Consider the following 23,050-nt stretch of genomic DNA (forward strand, 5'->3'; position numbering starts at 1 on the left):
AGATTTCCGAAGATATCTCTGTCGGAATGTTTCGGAACGTTCATCCTCCGACCGAAGGATTGATCAATCAAAACGTTATTAATTTAGCACTTTTCATACACACGCTAAACCAGTGTTTTTCAACCTTTTTTAAACAAAGGCACATTTTTTGCGTTGAAAAAATACCGGAGGCACACCGCCAGCAGAAATCATTAAAAAAACGAAACTCAGTTGACAGTAAAAAGTCGTTGTCGCAATTGTTGGATATGACTTTAAACCAGGGGTGTCCAAAGTGCGGCCCGGGGGCCATTTGCGGCCCCTTCAGGTCATTTTTTTAACGGCCCCATGGCACATTTTAAAAATACGAATGAAAACAATTTTAACGGCCCCACGGCACATTTTAAAAATACGAATGAAAAAATTAAATTTTAACGGCCCCACGGCACATTTTAAAAATACGAATGACAAAAATTAATTTTAACGGCCCCACGACACATTTTAAAAATACGAATGAAAAAAAAAAGTTTTAAAGGCCCCACGGCACATTTTAAAAGTACGAATGACAAAAATGAATTTTAACGGCCCCACGGCACATTTTAAAAATACGAATGAAAAAAAGTAATTTTAACGACCCCACGGCACATTTTAAAAATACGAATGAAAAAAAATTATTTTAACGACCCCACAGCACATTATAAAAATTTGAATGAAAAAAATTAATTTTAACGGCCCCACGGCACATTTTAAAAATACGAATGAAAAAAATTAATTTTAACGGCCCCACGGCACATTTTACAAATACGAATGGAAAAAAAATATATTTAACGGCCCCACGGCACATTTTAAAAATACGAATGAAAACAATTAATTTTAACGGCCCCACGGCACATTTTAAAAATACAAATGAAAAATAATAATTTTAACGGCCCCACGGCACATTTTAAAAATAGGAATGAAAAAAATTTATTTTAATGGCCCCACGGCACATTTTAAAAATACGAATGAAAAAAAAATATTTTAACGGCCCCACGGCACATTTTACAAATACGAATGAAAAAATAATCATTTTAACGGCCCCAGGGCACATTTTAAAAATACGAATGAAAAATAATAATTTTAACGGCCCCACGGCACATTTTAAAAATAAGAATGACAAAAATGAATTTTAACGGCCCCACGTCACATTTTAAAAATACAAATGAAAAAAATTAATTTTAACGGCCCCACGGCACATTTTAAAAATACGAATGAAAAAAAATAATTTTAACGGCCCCACGGCACATTTTAAAAATATGAATGACATTTTTTTTATTTTAACGGCCCCACGGCACATTTTAAAAATACGAATGAAAAAAAATTAATTTTAACGGCCCCACGGCACATTTTAAAAATACGAATGAAAAATAATAATTTTAACGGCCCCATGGCACATTTTAAAAATACAAATGAAAAAATGTTATTTTAACGGCCCCACGGCACATTTTAAAAATAGGAATGAAAAAAAATTAATTTTAACGGCCCCACGGCACATTTTAAAAATACGAATGACAAAAATTAATTTTAACGTCCCCACGGCACATTTTAAAAATACGAATGAAAAAAATTAACTTTAACGGCCCCACGGCACATTTTAGAAATACGAATGAAAAATAATAATTTTAACGGCCCCACGGCACATTTTAAAAATACGAATGACAAAAATGAATTTTAATGGCCCCACGGCACATTTTAAAAATACGAATGAAAAAAAATAATTTTAACGGCCCCACGGCAATTTTAAAAATACGAATGAAAAATAATAATTTTAACGGCCCCACGGCACATTTTAAAAATACGAATGAAAACAATTAATTTTAACGGCCCCACGGCACATTTTAAAAATAAAAATGAAAAAAAATATATTTTAACGGCCCCACTTCACATTTTAAAAATACGATTTGAAAAAAATTAAAAACATAAAAAGTGGTATAAAAGAGCAAACAGGTGAAATGTAAAAAGAAAATGTTGTATTATTTACTCTAATAACACAAAGCTGCCAAGCAGGCTGTCTATTTCTTTAAAAAATAATAATGAATAAAAATAAATGTCATTATGAATTATTGACCGGTTCAAGGCTCCAATTACATCACATTAAATATTACACTTTGAGATATTTTTTGGGGAAAATTTTGCATATTTTGTGTTCGCCATATAAAAAACTGAGCTATTTTTTTAAAAAAAAGGGCCTCAAACGAACAAACAAAAAACATAAACAACAATAAAACTTATAATTGACGGATAGATCTGAAGTTGATCTCGAGATTATTGTGTTCAAAGTAAACAGTAAAAAAAATTATAATTTATTTTTTAACACTTTAATGAGTAGGACCCTTTTGGATCCCCAATAATTTTAGTGTGAGTTGTTTTTAAGTGTCATTGCTCAAAAAATAATAATGAATTAAAATCAATGGTGTTATGAGTTATTGACCTTTTTAAGGCTCCAATTATTATATAATCTCAAATACTCCACTTAAAAATATTATTGGGTGAAAATATTGCATATTTTGTTTTTTTTCCATTAAAAAAATGGGTTTTCTTTGACAAAAAGAGCATACGACTTTAATCTTTAAAAACGTTATTTTGACAGACAGACCTAATGTTGATCTAGAGATTTAAAACTTGAAGAATAATAAAAATAATAATACTGAATAATGACACATTTTTTATATTTTTTTGACAAACCCTGTGAGGTTTGAGTGGAGGCCTAAATGTATACGTTTTATACATATATTGGTTTTTAAAATAAAAAATATCAAAATGGCCCCTGCTTGCTTTGATTTTTCAGTGTGCGGCCCTCAGTGGAAAAAGTTTGGACACCCCTGCTTTAAACCATAACCAAGCATGCATCACTATAGCTCTTGTCTAAAAGTAGGTGTACTGTCACCCACTGTCACACCACACTGTGACTTATTTAGACTTTTTTGCTGTTTTCCTGTGTGTAGCGTTTTAGTTCTTTTCTTGCGCTCCTATTTTGGTGGCTTTTTCTCTTTTTTCAATATTTTCCTGTAGCAGTTTCATGTCTTCCTTTTGAGCGATATTTCCCGCATCTACTTTGTTTTTATCCTTTTTCGTGAGGGACAATGTCGATTGTCGTGTCATGTTCGGATGTACATTGTGGACGCCGTCTTTGCTCCGCAGTAAGTCTTTGCTGTCGTCCAGCGTTCCTATTATTGATGGCAAATAATCATTAACTTAGAATTTAATGGCAGCAACACATTGCAAAAAAGTTGGCACAGGGGCATGTTCACCACTGTGTTACATGGCCTTTCCTTTTAACAACACTCAGTAAACGTTTGGGAACTGAGGAGACCAATTTTTGAAGCTTCTCAGGTGGATTTTTTTCCCATTCTTGCTTGATGTACAGCTCAAGTTGTTCAACAGTCCGGGGTCTCCGTTGTGGTATTTCAGGCTTCATAATGCGCCACACATTTTCAATGGGAGACAGGTCTGGACTACAGGCAGGCCAGTCTAGTACCCGCACTCTTTTACTATGAAGCCATTCTGTTGTAACACATGGCTTGGCATTGTCTTGCTGAAATAAGCAGGGGCGTCCATGATAACGTTGCTTGGATTGCAACATATGTTGCTCCAAAACCTGTATGTACCTTTCAGCATTAATGGTGCCTTCACAGATGTGTAAGTTACCCATATCTTGGGCACTAATACACCCCCATACCATCACAGATGCTGGCTTTTCAACTTTGCGCTTATAACAGTCCGGATGGTTATTTTCCTCTTTGGTCCGGAGGACGCGACGTCCACAGTTTCCAAAAAAACAATTTGAAATGTGGACTCGTCAGACCACAGAACACTTTTCTACTTTGCATCAGTCCATCTTAGATGAGCTCGGGCCCAGCGAAACTGGCGGCGTTTCTGGGTGATGTTGATAAACGGCTTTGGCTTTGCATGGTAGAGTTGTAACTTGCACTTACAGATGTAGCGACCAACTGTAGTTACTGACAGTGGTTTTCTGAAGTGTTCCTGAGCCCATGTGGCGATATCCTTTACACTCTTTTGTCACTTTTTGATGCAGTACCGCCTGAGGGATCGAAGGTCCGTAATATCATCGCTTACGTGCAGTGATTTCTCCAGATTCTCTGAACCTTTTGATGATATTGCGGACCGTAGATGGTGAAATCCCTAAATTCCTTGCAATAGCTCGTTGAGATACGTTGTTCTTAAACTGTTTGACAATTTGCTCACGCGTTTGTTGACAAAGTGGTGACCCTCCTTGTTTGTGAACGGCCGAGCATTTCACGGAAGCTGCTTTTACACCCAATCATGGCACCCACCCGTTCCCAATTAGCCTGTTCACCTGTGGGATGTTCCAAATAAGTGTTTGATGAGCATCCATCAATGTTCTCAGTCTTTTTTGCCACTTGTGCCAGCTTTTTTTTTAACCATGTTGCAGGCATCAAATTCCAAATGAGCTAATATTTGCAAAAAAATAACACATTTTTCCAGTTCGATCGTTAAGTATCTTGTCTTTGCAGTCTATTCAATTGAACTCAATTGACCTTTGACCTCAACACCACTTTGGCAGTATAAATAAAAAAGGCCCCGTATGCAAACCAATGTGACACATCTGGTTTTCCGGCAGGGGGTCTCCGACATGGCCTCTCCAAACTAAACATGGGAGATGGGATGATAAACAGCGGCTGCTTGGAGGGGAGCAAACAAAACACAGCCAGGGAGGAGGAGGGAAAAAATGCTGGTGAGGAATCAGGGTCAGGTTCCCCCCCCCCCCACACACGCACACTGACATCATTGAAGTGTGCAGCTGGTTCTCATTGGGCGCAGTCACAGAAAAGCAACATCCTGTCTCGATTGTACAACAATGATGAAAAGTCTGCCGCCGCCGGCGCTCTCTCGCGCGACTTTGAAGTCAAACACGCCTGGAGGAGAAATGAAACAATCTGAGCTGGGAGCAAACACGACTGTCAGTGTTTAGTCTAGAGCAGGGGTCACCAACGCGGTGCCCGCGGGCACCAGGTAGCCCGTAAGGACCAGATGAGTAGCCCGCTGGCCTGTTCTAAAAATAGCTCAAATAGCAGCACTTACCAGTGAGCTGCCTCTATTTTTTAAATTGTATTTATTTACTAGCAAGCTGGTCTCGCTTTGCCCAACATTTTTACTTCTAAGAGAGACAAAACTCAAATAGAATTTGAAAATCCAAGAAAATATTTTAAAGACTTGGTCTTCACTTGTTTAAATAAATTCATACATTTTTTTACTTTGCTTCTTATAACTTTCAGAAAGACAATTTTAGAGAAAAAATGCAACCTTAAAAATGATTTTAGGATTTTTAAACACATATACCTTTTTACCTTTTAAATTCCTTCCTCTTCTTTCCTGACAATTTAAATCAATGTTCAGGTAAATGTATTGTTTTTATTGTAAAGAATAATAAATACATTTTAATTTAATTCTTCATTTAAGCTTCTGTTTTTTCGATGAAGAATATTTGTGAAATATTTCTTCTAACTTATGATTAAAATTCAAAAAAATGATTCTGGCAAATCTAGAAAATCTGTAGAATCAAATTTAAATCTTATTTCAAAGTATTTTGAATTTCTTTTAAAAATTTTGTTCTGGAAAATCTAGAAGAAATAATAATTTGTCTTTGTTAGAAATATAGCTTGGTCCAATTTGTTATATATTCTAACAAAGTGTAGATTGGATTTTAACCTATTTAAAACATGTCATCAAAATTCTAAAATTAATCTTAATCAAGAACAATTACTAATGATGTTCCATAAATTATTTTTTAAATTTTTTCAAAAAGATTCGAATTAGCTAGTTTTTATCTTCTTTTTTTCGGTTGAATTTTGAATTTTAAAGAGTTGAAATTGAAGATAAACTATGTTTCAAAATTGTCATTTTTTTCGTGTTTTCAAACCCGCCCATATTCCCCCCCCCCTAAATATCAATAATTATTAATAATAACAGAGTTAAAGGTAAATTGAGCAAATTGGCTATTTCTGGCAATTTATTTAATGTGTATCAAGACTGTAGCTCTTGGTTTCAAAAAGGTTGGTGACCCCTGGTCTAGACCATAAACGTCCAACAGCTTACCTTTTAGAGCACCGTACTGTCTACACAGATCTAGACGAACAGATCCATAATTACGTTATTGATATGGGATATCAGTACGATGTCAGCAAAATAAACAAGTATCGGCGTCTATGGGCTCGCATGTAAGATCAAATATGTTCGCTCGGATGCAAGCAGTCCTGTGCAAAGCTGCGCAGATAGTTCGCAACTAAAAGTCATTCAATAGTCCAACATGGTTGGGATTTTCTTCTTTTTTATTTCAGTCATTTACAAAAGTGAATATGGTGTAGACCAGGGGGGGGGGGGCCACGCTTTTTCATATGATCAAGTCGAGGTGATCTACTTCAGCTTCATAAATATAAATATACATATATATACTATATTGTAGGGCTGGGAATCTTTGGGTGTCCCACGATTCGATTGAAAATCGATTGTTGGGGTCACGATTCGATTCAGAATCGATTTTTTTCAATTCAACACGATTCTCGATTCAAAAACGATTTTTCTTTTATTTATTTATTTAATTTATTTATTTATTTTTTTAATGAAAACAATACACAACAATACCATAATAATGCAATACAATTTCAAAACAAAACCCGACCCAGCAACATTCAGAATAGCAATAAACAGAGCAATTGAGAGCAATTGAGGAGACACAAACATGACACGGAACAATCTAAAAGTAGTGAGACAAAAATGAATATTATCAACAACAGTATCAATATTAGTAACAATTTCAACATGGCAGTGATTAAAAATCCCTCATTGATATTATCATTACAAACATCATTTAAAAAAAAAATAAAAAAAAAATGAACAATAGTGTCACAGTGGCTTACACTTGCATCGCATCTCATAAACTAAATGTCTAATGATAATGTCAATGAGGGATTTTTAATCCCTGCTATGTTGAAATTGTAACTAATATTGATACTGTTGTTGATAATATTCATTTTTGTTTCACTACTTTTGGTTTGCTCTGTGTCGTGTTTGTGTCTCCTCTCAATTGCTCTGTTTATTGAGTGTTGCTGGGTCGGGTTTGGTTTTGGAATTGGATTGCATTGTTATGGTATTGTTGTGTATTGTTTTGTTGGATTGACTAATTAAATTATTATTTTTTTAAATCGATTTTTTGAAAATGACAATCGCTTCTGAATCGCACAACGTGAGAATCGCGATTCGAATTCGAATCGATTTTTTCCCACACCCCTACTATATTGCCAAACATATTTGGCCACCCATCCAAATGATGAGAATCGGGTGCCCTAATCACTTGGCCCGGTGTATAAAATCAAGCACTTAGGCATGGAGACTGTTTCTATAAACATTTGTGAAAGAATGGGCCGCTTTCAGTGATTTCCAGCATGGAACTGTCATAGGATGCCACCTGTGCAACAAATCCAGTCGTGAAATTCCCTCGCTCCTAAATATTCCAAAGTCAATTTTATTAAAAGAAAAGTAAAGAGTTTTGGGAACAACAGCAACTCAGCCACCAAGTGGTAGGCCGCGTAAACTGACAGAGAGGGGTCGGCGGATGCTGAAGCGCATAGTGCAAAGACTTTCTGCACAGTCAGTTGCTACAGAGCTCCAAACTTCATGTGACCTTCCAATTAGCCCACGTACAGTACGCAGAGAGCTTCATGGAATGGATTTCCATGGCCGAGCAGCTGCATCTAAGCCATACATCACCAAGTCCAATGCAAAGCGTGGGATGCAGTGGTGTAAAGCAGTGGTCCCCAACCACCGGGCCGCAGCCCGGTACCGGTCCGTGGATCGATTGGTACCGGGCCACACAAGAAATTAAATGTTTTTTTTTTTTAAATATAAAAATAAATAAATATATGTATATATATATATATATATATATATATATATATATATATATATATATATATATATATATATATATATATATACTTTTTTTTTATTATTAAATCAACATAAAAAACACAAGATACACTTACAATTATAATAAATAAATAAATGGGTTATACTTGTATAGCGCTTTTCTACCTTCAAGGTACTCAAAGCGCTTTGACAGTATTTCCACATTTACCCATTCACACACACATTCACACACTGATGGCGGGAGCTGCCATGCAAGGCGCTAACCAGCAGCCATCAGAGGCAAAGGGTGAAGTGTCTTGCCCAAGGACACAACGGACGTGACTAGGAAGGTAGAAGGTGGGAATTGAACCCCAGTAACCAGCAACACTCCGATTGCTGGCACAGCCACTCTACCAACTTCACCACGCCGTCCCTCTATTAGTGCACCAACCCAAACTCATTCACACTCATTCGCACAAAAGGGTTGTTTCTTTCTGTTATTAATATTGCTGGTTCCTACATTATATATCAATATAGATCAATACAGTCTGAAGGGATACAGTCCGTAAGCACACATGATTGTATTTTTTTATAACAAAAAAAATAAATACAAAAATAAAATAAATAAAAAAACGACCAGGAGAACGCTACATTTCGGACTGAAATTTGGTGGAGGAGGAATTATGGTGTGGGGTTGTTTTTCAGGAGTTGGGCTTGGCCCCTTAGTTCCAGTGAAAGGAACTTTGAATGCTCCAGGATACCAAAACATTTTAGACAATTCTATGGGATGGCACTTCAAGTTCATATGTGAGTAAAGGCAGGTGGCCAAATACTTTTGGCAATATAGTGTACATACATACTGTACATACATATATACATACATACACTATATTGCCAAAAGTATTTCTATGGTACATTCATCCTCCGCTGTTGCCATTTCTAATATAAAGTAGTGTAAAGTTCTTACTTATATCTGTCAGTAAACTTGCCATGAAAGCGCTAAAACATACCGGTGTAGTGAGTTTACATTATTCGCCCAAGAAACTTTAGTTATTAGAGAGTTCCGGTTGGACGGTTTTTCACGGGACACATTTCCGGTGTCGTTTCCGGATGAGGAGGTGCTGCTCCGTTATTGATTGAAGTAAAGTCTAAATGTCATTAAAACAGTTAGCTCCATCTTTTGACACTTCTTCAACTCCCGTCCTTGCACGCTACACCGCTACAACAAAGATGACGGGGAGAAGACGCTGCCGAAGGTGAGCCACGTAAATACAGTAAGACCGCCCACAAAACGGCGCATCCGGTAGCGACTGTCAGAAAGCGGCTTGAAGATGATCTGTAAAACATCATCTATGCAACATTTTGAGCAAATAACCACCATTACATGTTATGTAGACCACAAGGAAGTGTTTTACGTTTAGAAAAATAATAATATGACTCCTTTAATATGCCCTATAATCCGGTGCGCCTTATATATGTAAAAAGCTCAAAAATAGACCATTCATCGGCAGTGCACCTAATAATCCAGTGCGCCCTATGGTCCGAAAAATACGGTACATTTTGACGATCGGCATCACGTCTCGATTAAGACTTTTTTACTCTTGGAACATACCTGGCCTGGTGCAGGTCTGTGCCTTCCGAGTGCTTTTTTTAGTCATTGTATTTAATATTTTTCCGATTGTATTTTGTATGTACTTGTGTTCTGTGTGGCTGACTTTGGTGTTTAGGTACAATTTGACCATGAGTTCCATCCGTAGGATGGTAAGTCGTTCATAAACCGAAGCATCCACTCTTTTTCCACTTCCTTTACCTCCTTTGAGTAATTTTGACTGAAGTTTTATTCATCCTCGTCAAACTTCCTAGGATTTTTCCTAATTAAAGTCAGGCTCTAATAGTTTTGAATCATATCAGAACCAAAATGACCGAACTAATCATATTCACTTGCCAATGCTTGAGGTAACTTCAGTCAATAGTCATCTTTTTTTGTGACAGTAGTCGTAATTTTCATATTTATCGGTAATCATTGGTAGATTGTTGTGTCTCGTATTATCTTCTGACTGACAAGAGTGTTCACTCTGCTTCCTCCATTTTGCTATAGATAGCTTAAAAAGTCAAAGGTTGGGTTTTCGTTCAACTTTCAGGAAATGTCAGAAATGGTACAAGAAACGAGTGATTACATTTTGGGGACGATCGGGATCTTTTTTACTCTTGGTGAAGATCTGCGATTTCCGATTGTTTTTTTAGTAATTGTAATTAATATTTTATGATTGTATTTGGTATGTACCTGTTGTATATAGGGTTTGGTTTAGGTATAATTTGACTATAAGTTCCGTCCGTAGGAATGTAAGTCGTTCATAAACCGAAGCATCCACTATATTTCCACTTCCTTTATATCCTTTGAGTAATTTTGACTGAATTTTTTATCAACCTCGTCAAACTTTCTAGGATTTTCCTTAAAGTCAGGCTCTAATAGTTTGGAATCATATCAGAACCAAGATGACTGAACTAATCATATTCACTTGCCAATGCTTGAGGTACCTTCGGTCAATAGTCATTTTTTTTGTGACAGTAGTCGTAATTTTCATATTTATTGGTAATCATCGGTAGTTCGTTGTGTCTCGTATTATCTTCTGACTGACAAGAGTGTTCACTCTGCTTCCTCCATTTTGCCATAGATAGCTTAAAAAGTCAAGGGTTGTCAGAATTGGTACAAGGAACGAGTGATTACATTTTGGGGACGATTGAGATCACGTCTAGATTAAGACTTTTTTACTCTTGGTGAAGATCTGCGCCTTCCGAATGCTTTTTTTAGTCATTGTAATTAATATTTTATGATTGTATTTGGTATGTACCTGTTGTATATAGGGTTTGGTGTAGGTATAATTTGACTATAAGTTCCGTCCGTAGAAATGTAAGTCGTTCATAAACCGACGCACGCACTATATTTCCACTTCCTTTATATCCTTTGAGTAATTTTGACTGAAGTTTTATTCATCCTCGTCAAACTTCCTAGGATTTTCCTTAATTAAAGTCAGGCTCTAATAGTTTGGAATCATATCAGAACCAAAATGACCGAACTAATCATATTCACTTGCCAATGCTTGAGGTAGCTTCGGTCAATAGTCATTTTTTTTGTGACAGTAGTCGTAATTTTCATATTTATTGGTAATCATTGGTAGTTCATTGTGTCTCGTATTCTGACTGACAAGAGTGTTCACTCTGGTTCCTCCATTTTGCTACAGATAGCTTAAAAAGTCACGGGCTGTCAGAAATGGTACAAGGAATGAGTGATTACATTTTGGGGACGATTGGGATCACGTCTAGATTAAGACTGTTTTACTCTTGGTGAAGATCTGCGACTTCCGATAGTTTTTTTTAGTCATTGTAATTAATATTTTATTATTGTATTTGGTATGTACTGTTGTATATAGGGTTTGGTTTAGGTATAATTTGACCATAAGTTCCGTCCGTAGGAATGTAAGTCGTTCATAAACCGACGCATGCACTATATTTCCGCTTCCTTTATCTCCTTTGAGTAATTTTGACTGAAGTTTTATTCACCCTCGTCAAACTCCCCAAGATTTTCCCTAATTAAAGTCGGGCTCTAATAGTTTGGAATCATATTAGAATCAAGATGACCGAACTAATCATATTCACTTGCCAATGCTTGAGGTAGCTTCGGTCAATAGTCATTTTTTTTGTGACAGTAGTCGTAATTTTCATATTTATTGGTAATCATTGGTAGTTCATTGTGTCTCGTATTCTGACTGACAAGAGTGTTCACTCTGCTTCCTCCATTTTGCTATAGATAGCTTAAAAAGTCACGGGCTGTCAGAAATGGTACAAGGAATGAGTGATTACATTTTGGGGACGATTGGGATCACGTCTAGATTAAGACTGTTTTACTCTTGGTGAAGATCTGCGATTTCCGATTGTTTTCTTTAGTCATTGTAATTAATATTTTATGATTGTATTTGGTATGTACTGTTGTATATAGGGTTTGGTTTAGGTATAATTTGACCATAAGTTCCGTCCGTAGGAATGTAAGTCGTTCATAAACCGAAGCATCCACTATATTTCCACTTCCTTTATGTCCTTTGAGTAATTTTGACTGAAGTTTTATTCACCCTCGTCAAACTCCCCAAGATTTTCCCTAATTAAAGTCGGGCTCTAATAGTTTGGAATCATATTAGAATCAAGATGACCGAACTAATCATATTCACTTGCCAATGCTTGAGGTAGCTTCGGTCAATAGTAATTTTTTTTGTGACAGTAGTCGTAATTTTCATATTTATTGGTAATCATTGGTAGTTTGTTGTGTCTCGTATTATCTTCTGACTGACAAGAGTGTTCACTCTGCTTCCTCTATTTTGCTATAGATAGCTTAAAAAGTCAAAGGCTGGGTTTTCGTTCAACTTTCAGGAAATGTCAGAAATGGTACAAGAAACAAGTGATTACATTTTGGGGACGATCGGGATCACGTCTAGATTAAGACTTTTTTACTCTTGGTGAAGATCTGCGACTTCCGATTGTTTTTTTAGTAATTGTAATTAATATTTTATGATTGTATTTGGTATGTACCTGTTGTATATAGGGTTTGGTTTAGGTATAATTTGACTATAAGTTCCGTCCGTAGGAATGTAAGTCGTTCATAAACCGAAGCATCCACTATATTTCCACTTCCTTTATATCCTTTGAGTAATTTTGACTGAATTTTTTATCAACCTCGTCAAACTTTCTAGGATTTTCCTTAAAGTCAGGCTCTAATAGTTTGGAATCATATCAGAACCAAGATGACCGAACTAATCATATTCACTTGCCAATGCTTGAGGTACCTTCGGTCAATAGTCATTTTTTTTGTGACAGTAGTCGTAATTTTCATATTTATTGGTAATCATCGGTAGTTCGTTGTGTCTCGTATTATCTTCTGACTGACAAGAGTGTTCACTCTGCTTCCTCCATTTTGCCATAGATAGCTTAAAAAGTCAAGGGTTGTCAGAATTGGTACAAGGAACGAGTGATTACATTTTGGGGACGATTGAGATCACGTCTAGATTAAGACTTTTTTACTCTTGGTGAAGATCTGCGCCTTCCGAATGCTTTTTTTAGTCATTGTAATTAATATTTTATGATTGTATTTGGTATGTACCTGTTGTATATAGGGTTTGGTGTAGGTATAATTTGACTATAAGTTCCGTCCGTAGAAAAATGTAAGTCGTTCATAAACCGACGCATGCACTATATTTCCACTTCCTTTATCTCCTTTGAGTAATTTTGACTGAAGTTTTATTCACCCTCGTCAAACTCCCCAAGATTTTCCCTAATTAAAGTCGGGCTCTAATAGTTTGGAATCATATTAGAATCAAGATGACCGAACTAATCATATTCACTTGCCAATGCTTGAGGTAGCTTCGGTCAATAGTCATTTTTTTTGTGACAGTCGTAATTTTCGTATTTATTGGTAATCATTGGTAGTTTGTTGTGTCTCGTATTATCTTCTGACTGACAAGAGTGTTCACTCTGCTTCCTCTATTTTGCTATAGATGGCTTAAAAAGTCACGGGCAGGATTTTCGTTCAACTTTCAGGAAATGTCAGAAATGGTACAAGGAGCGAGTGATTACATTTTGGGGACGATCGGGATCACGTATAGATTAAGACTTTTTTACTCTTGGTGGAGATTTGCGCCTTCCGAGTGCTTTTGTTAGTCATTGTAATTAATATTTTATGATTGTATTTGGTATGTACTGTTGTGTATAGGTTTTGGTTTAGGTACAATTTGACCATGAGTTCCGTCCGTAGGAATGTAGGTCGTTCGTAAACCGAAGCACCCCCTATATTTCCACTTCCTTTATGTCCTTTGAGTAATTTTGACTGAAGTTTTATTCAACCTCGTCAAACTTCCTTTCCTTAATTAAAGTCAGGCTCTAATAGTTTGGAATCATATCGGAACCAAAATGACCGAACTAATCCCATTCACTTGCCAATGCTTGAGGTAGCTTCGGTCAATAGTCATTTTTTTTGTGACAGTAGTCGTAATTTTCGTATTTATTGGTAATCATTGGTAGTTTGTGTCTCGTATTATCTTCCAGAGCTACAGCATCACGGTCGTACCCACATGAGCTGTAATGAATTCTCAAAAATACACCTCTCCCAATCGCGAACCATTAAACACCACATGCGCAAAATGACACCAGTATCGTTTGCAGATGCAACTTTGCCTTTCATCCCCTGAGGGGGGCGAATCCGACATCATCTTCTGCCTCCGTGATGAGTTGTGCCTCGGTGCCGGCAGGGCTGCGGTCACCCCACGCGGAGAGTAAATGAAAGTTTAACGATCTTTTGGCTGCGAGAGGAAAGAAACCATTAGGGCCGGCTGCAAAAACAAGAGAGATGCTGCAGAGCTGAGACAGTACAGAGGGGTGTGTTCCCCCCCCCACGTCCGTGTTCTAACGTGTGTCCAAGGATGTAGGACAAAGATCCCGGGAAGAGCGATGCGTGTTGGCAGACATGTTACTCCTCGTAGTTACATGCTTTGTGTATCCTTCACGTCCTGGCAGATTAGCGTAACACAAGTCAAGAGGACTTCCCGATGAATGTTTGAAGAGCGAGGGAGTCGTAGGAATGAGAAGTAAATCTCTCAATGAGTGACGAAGACCGCCTTGTGTGCTTTGATAAGACTAGTGTCAACAAGCCGGGCCATTTAAAACCCAGTCACATAGTACTTGGCATCGGTTTCATGTATTTCTCAATCAGCTTTTCAGACTCAAACAAACTTTATTGTTCCCCCAAGGGAAAACCTTATGTACCGAGTGTTCTACCTAGCTGTGTCTTGTCTTTGTGACTTGTCCACTTTGGCTTGTTATTTGTGTTTCTTCCTGCCGACTTTTTGTTTCTTTTTTTTTGGTAAAAACTGCTTGTTTTCGCAACTCTACGGTCAAAAACTACAAAGGAAATAAAATGAATTGTAACACGCTAATTAGAGATGTCCGATAAATGCTTAAAAATGTAATCGGTTTCAAAAAGTAAAATGTATGACTTTTTTAAAACGCCGCTGTACGGAGTGGTACACGGACGTAGGGAGAAGTACAGAGCAGTTGCGTCTCCCAGTCATACTTGCCAACCCTCCCGATTTTCTCCCCAATTTCAGTGCCCCTCCCGGGGCAACCATTCTCCCGAATTTCTCCCGATTTCCACCCAGACAACAATAATGGGGGGGGGCGTACCTTAAAAGCACTGCCTTTGCGTGTCGGCCCAATCTACGGCTTTTCACACACACAAGTGAATGCAAGCCATACTTGGTCAACAGCCATACAGGTCACACTGAGGGTAGCCGTATAAACAACTTTAACACTGTTACAAATATGCGCCACACTGTGAACCCACACCAAACAAGAATGACAAACACATCATCCGCACCGTAACACAACATAAACACAACAGAACAAATACCCAGAACCCCTTGCAGCACTAACTATTCCGGGACGCTACAATATACACCCCCCCCCCCAACCCCGCCCACCATAACCTCCTCATGCTCATGTCCCAAATTCCAAGCTGCTGTTTTGAGGCATGTTAAAAAAAACAATGCACTTTGTGACTTCAATAATAAATATGGCAGTGCCATGTTGGCATTTTTTTCCATAACTTGAGTTGATTTATTTTGGGAAAACCTTGTTACATTGTTTAATGCATCCAGCGGGGCATCACGACAAAATTAGGCATAATAATGTGTTAATTCCACGACTGTATATATCGGTATTGGTTGATATCGGAATCGGTAATTAAAAGTTGGACAATATCGGAATATCGGATATCGGCAAAAAAGCCATTATCGGACATCTCTAACGCTAATAAATATTTATTACAATAGAAGTTTCCCAGGAAAAGTCATAATTAGTAAAGTTGTCAAACAAATGTATACCCGTTTGTATGTGTGTCTTCCACTAAGGATTTTTTAAGTTGAATCTGCTTCATTAAAAAGTAGATTTTTTCTTGGGTTGCGACTTTACTTACATCCTTAAAACGCTGGTTGTAACTCCATAGATCGCTCCGTCCAAGTTCATCCGTGTGGTTTACAGAACGAACGACTTAACAGCTACAGTATCTAAATAACTTTTAGAACGGATTCTGCGGACTAATACTTATCGTAAAAGAGACGATCTAGACTTGATTGTTCGGCCAGCGTATAGAAGTGTTAGTGTCAGGGTTGTCCCTGACAGTTTGGTCAAGTTTTAGTTTTCCTCTGCGTTTGTCTTGGTTTCCTGTTTTTAGTTCCTGTCAGCACTCTTATTTTGGTTATTTCCTGATTGTCCTCCCTGAGTGCTTTTTCCCCTCAGCTGTGGCTGATTGGCACGTGGCCACACCTGGTGCCAATCAGCCAACTGCTATTTAAACCTGTCCTGCCCTCCAGTCACTGCTGGATTATTGTCACTTCTACCTGTAGTGTCTACCTGTCTATGTCACTACTACCTGTCATTTATACTTGTTGTTGTAGCTCTGTCTACTTCTGTCCACTCTGTTCCTATCATAGTTCTTCCTGCTCGTTTCTTGCCACGTGAGTTTTGTTTATTTGTGTCACAGTAAGTGTTTTTGTTTCTTGTCCACAGTTAGCCTTTGTGCTATTTTAGTTCATAGCCTAGTTTGTTCTCCGCCTTGTGCGCGCCTTTTGTTTGTTCCCTTTTGTTTGTTTTTGTCATAGTGTTTAATTAAATCATGTTTTCCCGTTCAATGCCTGCCGTCTCTGCATCTTGGGGTTCGTCACCTACAAACTCTGACAGTTAGGCTGCTTCTACACTAAGGTTATACAGGCTATATCACACCTAACCTTATCCCTGTCCACACACACACAATTCCGTCGTTTAGGGCCCCCTCACCCCCTCCGTCCGCCGACGCAACGCGACCTAGTACGCATGCGCGAAAAATGCGCACGTCATAGTCACCTCCAGTGTTGCTTTGTGTGCAAGTTCTTAAATTAAATGTAACTTATCTGAACAATATCCAGTGTTGTGGTATTTCAATGAACTGGAATCCAGTGTGCTGTGGGGCCCTATTGTAGTGAACCACACCTGAGACATCGTAAATTAATCAAATCTTTAATAAACACGTAAACAATGTGATAAAGAACATTTTACAACAATCAATCTAGGGATCTAGATATCTGGTCAGGACACTCCTCACTCTTTAGCCTTCACTTTCCTTGTCCATTAGTTTTTGGTGATTTTATATACTCTGGACCTAGACGTTGAGTCTGCGACATACATGGCGGACAATAACTGATACAGTCTGCTTTGCCAGTCCAAATGGATTCGCTGTTTTCCGTGGTCTTCCTTCGTCGGCCAGGTAATGCAAAGCACACGCTATCTTTTTTATCACATTCACGGGTGACCGCATTCTCATTGTCTCTCCTTCGACAAACGGAAAAAGTGTTTCGGTAAGTAGAATCACAGCTGACCTGGACATTCGAAAGTTCTCTTGCCGTCTGAGATGTGTCGTATCCGAAATAGCTGCAATCGCGTGTTTTCTTCTCTTAAGGTATTCATGTGGGATTTCCACAAGTGCCTGTAATTGTAGAAGGAGAAACAAGGGCATGTCTGGATTACTCTCCTCAATCTTTCCAGTGGTTAGCTCCGAGTTACGAAACCGGTTGTTATGAAGCGTTCTTTCTGACGTCACTTCCTGTGTGGGGAGCTGTCTTTCTGACTTCACTTCCTCTCCGAACTCAGTTTGTAAACGAGCAATGAGTCCATACAGAGCTAAGAGCCGGAGATTCAAGAAATACACGCCGCACTTACCCGTGTAAAAAATTATCCAAGGAGGGGAACCTTAAACGATGGTTTAGTGTGGATGGCACGGGGCTTAGGCTAAATAATTATTTGTTTAAGGAGTTATCCGGCTTAATGTAGACAAAGCTGTGCATAATAGGGCAAAGCCTCTGGCAAGTTACTCAGAAAGGCTACTGGTAGCTTGCCAGCCTGTACATGTAGAAGTAGGAAAAATACGGGCATGTCTGGATGACTCTCCTCAATCTTTCCAGTGGTTAGCTCCGAGTTACGAAACCGGTTGTTATAAACCGGCTGTGGCGCGTTCTTTCTGACGTCACTTCCTGTGTGGGGAGCTGTCTTTCTGACTTCACTTCCTCTCCGAACTCAGTTTGTAAACGATCAATGAGTCCATACAGAGCTAAGAGCCTGAGATTCAAGAAATACACGGCGCACTTACCCGTGTAAAAAATTATCCAAGGAGGGGAACCTTAAAGGCCTACTGAAATGATTTTTTTTTATTTAAACGGGGATAGCAGATCCATTCTATGTGTCATGCTTGATCATTTCGCGATATTGCCATATTTTTGCTGAAAGGATTTAGTATAGAACAACGATGATAAAGATCGCAACTTTTGGTATCTGATAAAAAAAAAAGCCTTGCCCCTACCGGAAGTAGCGTGACGTAGTCAGTTGACAGGCTCCTCACATTTTCCTATTGTTTTCAATGCAGCTAGAGCGATTCGGACTGAGAAAGTGACGATTACCCCATTAATTTGAGCGAGGATGAAAGATTCGTGGATGAGGAACGTTAGAGTGAAGGACTAGAATGCAGTGCAAGACATATCTTTCTTCGCTCTGACCGTAACTTAGGTACAAGCTGGCTCATTGGATTCCACACACTCTCCTTTTTCTATTGTGGATCAAGGATTTGTATTTTAAACCACCTCGGATACTATATCCTCTTGAAAATGAGAGTCGAGAACTCGAAATGGACATTCACAGTGACTTTTATCTCAAAGACAATACATCGACAAAACACTTTAGCTACGGAGCTAACGTGATAGCTTCGTGCTTAACTGCATATAGAAAAAAATAAAAATAAATCCCTGACTGGAAGGATAGACAGAAGATCAACAATACTATTAAACCATGGACATGTAACTACACGGTTAATGCTTTCCAGCTTGGCGAAGCTTAACAATGCTGTTGCTAACGACGCCATTGAAGCTAACTTAGCAACCGGACCTCACAGAGCTATGCTAAAAATATTAGCTATCCACCTACGCCAGCCAGCCCTCATCTGCTCATCAACACCCGTGCTCACCTGCGTTCCAGCGATCGACGGTGCGACGAAGGACTTCACCCTTTAAAGGCCTACTGAAACCCACTACTACCGACCACACAGTCTGATAGTTTATATATCAATGATGAAATCTTAACATTGCAACACATGCCAATACGGCCGGGTTAACTTATAAAGTGCAATTTTAAATTTCCCGGGGAACTTCCGGTTCAAAACGCCTTTGGAGGATGACGTATGCGCGTGACGTCGTGAGGTCCACGGAAGTGTTTGGACCCTTTTGGACACAATACACAGAGCTCTGTTTTCTTCGACAAAATTCCACAGTATTCTGGACGTCTGTGTTGGTGAATCTTTTGCAATTTGTTTAATGAACAATGGAGGCTGCAAAGAAGAACGTTGTAGGTGGAACTTTGTTGGATAGAAGACGCGCTAGCGGCGAACTCACCTTGACTTCCTACGTCTCCAGGCCGCTGACCGCATCGTCGATCGCTGGAACGCAGGTGAGCACGGGTGTTGATGAGCGGAGGAGGGCTGGCTGGCGTAGGTGGAGCACTGTTTTTATCATAGCTCTGACGAGGTCCCGTTGTTAAGTTAGCGTCGTTAGCAACAGCATTGCTAGGCTTCGACAGGCGTCGAATACACATTAACCGTGTATTTACATGTCCAGTGTTTGGTTCGGTGTCTCCTGATAGTAGTATTGTTGATCTTCTGTCTATCCTTCCAGTCAGGGATTTATTTATTTTGTTTCTATCTGCATTTGAGACAGATGCTATCACGTTAGCTCATGCTAAGAGCTTCGTCGATGTATTGTCGTGGAGATAAGTCACTGTGAATGTCCATTTCGCCTTCTCGAATCTCATTTTCAAGAGGATATAGTATCTGAGGTGGTTTAAAATACAAATCCGTGATCCACAATAGAAAAAGGAGAGAGTGTGGAATCCAATGAGCCAGCTTGTACCTAAGTTACGGTCAGAGCGAAAAAAGATATCTCTTGAACTGCATTCTAGTCTGTCACTCTAACGTTCCTCATCCACGAATCTTTCATCCTCGCTCAAATTAATGGGGTAATCGTCACTTTCTCGCTCCTAATATCTCTCGCTCCATTGTAAACAACGGGGAATTGTGAGCAGCACTACCGCTTGTGACGTCACGCTACTTCCGGTAGCGGCAAGGTTTTTTTTTATCAGCGAGCAAAAGTTGCGAACTTTATCGTCAATTTTCTCTACTAAATCCTTTCACCAAAATATGGCAATATCGCGAAATGATCAGGTATGACACATAGAATGGATCTGCTATTCCCGTTTAAATTAAAAAAAATTCATTTCAGTAGGCCTTTAAATGATGGGTTAGTGTGGATGGCACGGGGTTTAGGCTAAATAATTATTTGTTTAAGGAGTTATCCGGCTTAATGTAGACAAAGCTGTGCATAATAGGGCGAAGCCTCTGGCGAGTTACTCGGAAAGGCTACTGGTAGCTTGCCAGCGACAGCTTGGAGACCCCTCATCTAGAGGAAGTAAACTTTGTAACAAGGCTCCCGTAGGGAGGATCACTATCGTTGCCAGAGGGGAGCAGTGAGGTAGGCTTCTGTTCGATGGGGGGCTCCAGTCTGGCAAAGGCGTGTCCCCCCACAAATGGCGGATGTGTTGGGATGCAGAGCCTCAACAAGCCTCCCTACCACGGAGTTGGGAGGGGGGTTTCAATATCCGACGATTCAACTGCAGGGTTCGTAGTCAAATCCGACTCCTCCAATTCAAATCATCAATTAGTCGTCTGCTCTAATCTAAGATACCACCGGTAAATTTTTAACCACAAAACCATTCGAGCCAATCAGAAACAGAAGGAAGTCGTTTCCAGAAAATGGTGTTGTCTGTAACTCCTTGTAAAGAAAAAATAAGACTCCTGCTTTGTCTTTTTGCCCCAAATCCACAAGGCATTGAACACTTCCAGTAGTATATTGGTATTCTGTAATGATTTTCTAAATTTGCATGAGTACCCATACATGTTTCTTGCCTTGTTGCCTCTTGTCTGTCTCCCGCAACACATTCTCAGCCTGTCCTGCAGGAAAGACATCTGTTTACCCTGCAGAGGAGCGTGGGAAATGAAAGCTCGCTCCCCCCCCCCACCCAAATGTTTTCTTTCTCTCCGTTGCAATTGAGTCAGCTTTTGTTTAGCTCCAGGGCTTAAATAACACGTAGTTTAGCGTTTGAGTTCGGCTGATGCAAAGTGTGCTCCACAGGAAAGGCCTTCGAGATAAGCTACGTCCGACTGAAATTCTACACCAGTCGGCCCGAGAGCTTCGCCATCTACAAACGCACCGAGGTCGACGGACCTTGGCTGCCCTATCAGTTCTACAGCGCCTCCTGCCGGGACACCTACGGAAAAGATGAGAAGGGCTTCCTTCGCCAAGGAGATGATGAAAGGACGGCTTTATGCACCGGAGAGTTCAGCGACATCTCCCCTCTTACTGGCGGGAACGTGGCCTTCTCCACCCTGGAAGGACGACCCAGTGCCTACAACTTCGACCAGAGCCTGGTGTTGCAGGTCAGGCCTTGTTCTTTTCTTCCACAGCTTGTATTTTATTGTCCCTCAACACATTCTGATAATTTGATTCATTATTAATAAGATACAAAGGGTCTTCAGTTCATAAACTGTTCCTACGACAACAGTGTATATTAGGGCTGTGAATCTTTGGGCATCACACCATTCGATTCAATTAGATTATTGGGGATAACGATTAGATTCGGAATCGGTTCTAAATTCAATTAGATTCTAGAACAGTGGTTCTTAATCTGGGTTCGATCGAACCCTAGGGGTTAGGTGAGTCGGCCTCAGGGGTTCGGCGGAGCCGTAGACACACCCGACTCATCGTGTAAATAAAAACTTCTCCCTATCGGCGTATTATGGATACCCCCAAACAAAGTTTCCTGTAATTTTCCATCTGATTTACAGGTTTGTAATTTGTTGTGAGTTCATGCACTGTGTTGGTTTTGTTCTTTGAACAAGGTGATGTTCATGCACGGTTCATTTTGTGCACCAGTAAAAAAACTTATAACTGTCTTGAAAAAACATTTTTATTTTTTACTAAAAAAGGGTTCGGTGAATGTGCATATGAAACTGGTGGGGTTCGATACCTCCAACAAGGTTAAGAACCACTATTCTAGAATCAAAATCAATACTTTTTCAATAACATTGGATGCCAGTTCTATGATTAACTACATTCCTCCATAAACTAGATAAACATATGTGATCAGTTTCTATATTACTTAAAAGAAAACTGGTTTTGGTCCGTGTACCTTCCGTTCATTCTAGTTCAAATTCTGAAACGCAAATCACAAAACCAAGTTAGGGCCGTTTTTTGATTTTTACTATATATGGCAGATTTGAAAACAAACAAAAAAGGGTTGATTTTCATTCAAATACTGCCATAAAATTTGATTTTGTGCTGTTTTCCTTTTATGAATTTTTATCCAATTTATTGTTTATGCAAAAATGCGTGTTTATCTGTGCGATGACGAATTGGAAGCAGTATTTTAGCTTTTCCTTCGCATTTAGCAAATTTTTAGCATTACGGTAATACTTTTTGTGGGGCGGGGGCGTGGCCTGCGGACCTGCAGCGAAGCGGGGTGTGCCAGGACCGGCTGCGAGATCAGTGACAGGTGCGTGGATGGCCCACCTGGGCCTGTTTGTCTAATCACCTGTCGCTCTGTTAAAAGGCAGCAGCCAGGGAGGAGAGGGGTGGTTGGAGTTGCAGCAGGAGAGCGAGATTGACAGACACTGAAGACAAAAGCACAACACAGACTATTCTAGTAAAATAAAACTGTCTAAAAACCCTGAAAAGGAGCGGTGATGTCGGTGATTGGTGGTCCGAGGAACCCGAGGGAAGGAGTCTTCCACACCTTTGTTCAGTAGTAGTCCGATTGTCGTTTTAAAATAGTGTCATCAAATAGTTGTCCAACTTTTGTTTCAGAAATAAAAATAGAAAAAATGCCTAAAATTAGTTTTTTGATTTGCATTGGAGAATTCGAAATTGAACACGGGCCGGTTTTGTTTAATAAAATTCTACACAAAAATGTAATGAAGTTA

General features: G+C 39.1%; 1 protein-coding gene across 2 annotated transcripts in view; it reads left to right on the forward strand.

The window, feature by feature from the left end:
* Positions 1 to 23,050, forward strand: part of lamc3 (laminin, gamma 3) — a 326,552-nt gene that overhangs the window by 27,608 nt on the left and 275,894 nt on the right. For both annotated transcript variants that reach the window (XM_062057021.1, XM_062057020.1), the window contains exon 3: positions 21,204 to 21,508. In XM_062057021.1, the coding sequence (XP_061913005.1) occupies positions 21,204 to 21,508 (305 nt within the window). The remainder of the gene's footprint in view (positions 1 to 21,203; positions 21,509 to 23,050) is intronic.

Source organism: Entelurus aequoreus, linkage group LG08 (genome assembly GCF_033978785.1).
Source record: "Entelurus aequoreus isolate RoL-2023_Sb linkage group LG08, RoL_Eaeq_v1.1, whole genome shotgun sequence".
In the NCBI taxonomy this organism is placed as follows: Eukaryota; Metazoa; Chordata; class Actinopteri; order Syngnathiformes; family Syngnathidae; genus Entelurus; species Entelurus aequoreus.